We start from the raw sequence: 2,951 nt of genomic DNA, 5'->3' as shown, positions 1-2,951 counted from the left end.
ATGTGATGGTGAACTTGCCATCAACGAGAATCGAAGTTATAACCTAAGACATACAAATAGAGAAGAATATTACTACATCATAATACTAAGTAACAACCTCAATAAAAGTTTAGTATGTATTTTGTTTTTATTATGTTTTTATATTAATTCCATAATATTTGAATTTTCTCAAACCAAAAATGAATATATAAAAGGGCAAGTTGTTTGGTTCTCTCATTGGGCTTTTGTTTCTTTTCATTTTTTGGTTCTGTATCTACGAATCCACAGCCTTCGCTCCCCTCACTCCCCCCAATCTCTCGTTTGCCCTAAACACGCATGCACATTTCCTACATAAAGCTACTCATTTGCCCACATACTCTTACTCTCCCCAAACCCCTCCCTCTCTCTCTAACTTCTCTCTCTCTCTCTCTCTCTCCACCCCCCCCCCCCCCCCCCCCCCCCCCAATCACTCTGTTTGTATCTACACCACAATCACACTTGGTTTATAGACAGACTCTCACTTGTTCTTGGGTTCTGTTGTGCCATGAAAATGCCATCTTTGATAAAACCCAGGCTCTAATTTGATGAGATTTTGTTGGGTTTTACAGGGCGTCTCAAGGTGCTCCAATGGCAGACAGCTTTGACTCTGCCACCTCAAACCTTCTACGTGCAGACAACTCGAATACCTGCTTTGATGATCTTGATTCTAATGCCACAGATGACTTGGGGCACTCCCCATCAATTTCCCACAAAAACAATCAAGACCCCAATTTTGATCACAACCGTAGATCTAAGTCCACGATCGATTTTCCATCACAGAGTGAAGAAAGTGTGACTGAAATGGTTAAGAGGGAGAGTCAGCATTTGCCCACACACGATTATCTGAGGAGACTGCGTTCTGGGGAATTAGACTTAAGCACTAGAAGGGAGGCCCTTGATTGGATTTGGAAGGTTGGTGGAGTTTTTACCCTCTTCTGCTCCATTGGGTTATTGTATTTACTTCCAATGATTTTGCATTTTTACTGGTTTTTGCGATTGCTATTCAGGTTTCTGCAATTGGGTTTTGTTCTTCAAGAGCTTCTTAAAACATTTTTTTACAATCATGGCGTCTGTTCCTTATCTGATTTTCTGTGGCATCTCATTTGTGTTCTAAATTTGGATGTTGGCTTATGTTTCTCTCATTTTGATTGCCAATGTATAGACTTTCGGTTTTCATGATTACTGAATTAGGTTGAATTGTTGTGTGTTGTGATCAACAGGCTCATTCCCATTACAGTTTTGGGCCATTGTGTGTTTGGCTATCTATGAACTACTGGGATCGCTTCCTTTCGCTTTATGAATTGCCTGTAAGTTTTGGTATTAGACCGAAAATTTGCTTCTTTTTCTCATTTCCTTTGTATACAATGTGTTCTCATTTATGCTGCTCCTGTTCTTGATTTTGTACTTCACTTTTCGTGTCAATACAGAGAGGTAAAACTTGGGCGGTGCAATTGCTAGCCGTGGCTTGTTTATCAATAGCAGCCAAAGTAGAAGAGACTAATGTACCTCAGTCTGTGGACTTACAGGTATAGAAATCATGTGCTTCGATAACTATGGTTGGACTTGCATTTTGAAAATTCGGAAGCTGGTATTGATTATGTGTTTTGATTGTGCACAGGTTGGAGATCCGAAGTTTGTGTTTGAAGCAAAGACTATACGAAGAATGGAACTACTTGTGATGAGCACCCTAAAATGGAGAATGCAAGCTTGTAGTCCTTACTCTTTCATTGACTACTTCCTCGGCAAGATAAGTGATGATCAACATCCATTGACATCGTCCATTGGTAGATCAGTACAACTCGTTTTGAGCACAATCGGAGGTTTTTTTTTTTACTCTGTGAAGAGTTATATTCTGTACTTTGATGTTCTTGAGTATTTGAATTCAATGAACTTTGGATGGGAATGAATGCAGGTATTGACTTTTTGGAATTCAGGCCTTCGGAAATTGCTGCAGCAGTTGCAATTTGTATTTCAAGAGAAATACAAGCACAATCAGTAGACGTCGATAAGGCCATTTCTTGTTTCGTACATGTAGACAAGGTAAAAAGGTTGTTCCAGAGATGCAAACCCTTGACAGGACAAATTTGCTTTAGCTCTTAGAAAGTTTCTTGGATATTATTTGATTTTTCCCAATGTAATGGTTTTTGAAGGTTTTCTGTTTGTGGGACTTTCAGGAAAGAGTGTTGAAGTGTATTGAACTGATGAAAAATTTGTCATTGATCAGCGGTTCCGCCAATCGGGGAAGCGCCTCAGGTCCATCGGTGCCCCCAAGTCCGAATGGGGTGTTGGATGCTGCATGCTTGAGCTGTAAAAGTGATGAATTTATAGTTGGATCATGTGCAAATTCTTCACATAGTAGTCCAGACATTAAGAGGAGGAAACCAGACAACCAGTCATGAGATATGAACTTTTCTCCTTCACACCCCAACCAATCAGTTTGGTTGAATGGGAAGTTTTGGAGGTTCCCTATAGCATTAATAAACAGAGAGAGAGAGAGAGAGAGAGAGAGAGAGAGAGAGAGAGAGAGAGAGCCACAGATTTGAAATGTGGTGAAGATCCAATCATCCAAAGGGTTCGCAATCACAACATTTTGAAAGATATGTTGGTGGTGTTTAGCGAAATACAGTTTTGTTTTTGACCTTTTCCCTTCAGTGACAACTCTAGATCAATAAAATTTTACACCCGAAGTCTCGAATTTGATTTTTACAATTTATCAGTAATGCCTGTATATAAAAATAAATAAATAAATAAGTAAAAACTAGATGCATGAATTTAAAATTTGACAAAACTGTGTCCAATTCTGAATATTAAAATGGTGGCAAGTGTTGTGGAGTGATGAGCAGTGTCCGTTGCTATTGGGATTGGCAATGTGGCAGTGGGGTGTTGATAAATCCCATCCCACTGGCTGTATTTGGAGGGCCACCATTATTTGT

General features: G+C 39.5%; 1 protein-coding gene across 1 annotated transcript; it reads left to right on the top strand.

Moving 5' to 3' along the window:
- Positions 1-441: 441 nt before the first annotated feature.
- On the top strand, positions 442-2,705 carry LOC103933053 (cyclin-D4-1). The gene is made up of 6 exons (XM_048582099.1): positions 442-930; positions 1,239-1,325; positions 1,446-1,544; positions 1,637-1,838; positions 1,931-2,058; positions 2,193-2,705. The coding sequence occupies exons 1-6, from the start codon at positions 607-609 to the stop codon at positions 2,415-2,417; spliced, it is 1,065 nt and encodes a 354-aa protein (XP_048438056.1). The 5' UTR covers positions 442-606; the 3' UTR covers positions 2,418-2,705.
- Positions 2,706-2,951: the final 246 nt, after the last annotated feature.

This window comes from the organism of the source record quoted next, unplaced genomic scaffold (genome assembly GCF_019419815.1).
Source record: "Pyrus x bretschneideri cultivar Hongxiangsu unplaced genomic scaffold, Pyrus_bretschneideri_v1 Contig18, whole genome shotgun sequence".
In the NCBI taxonomy this organism is placed as follows: Eukaryota; Viridiplantae; Streptophyta; class Magnoliopsida; order Rosales; family Rosaceae; genus Pyrus; species Pyrus x bretschneideri.
Note: the sequence above shows the minus strand (reverse complement) of the source record. Positions and strands in the feature narration are given on the sequence as shown.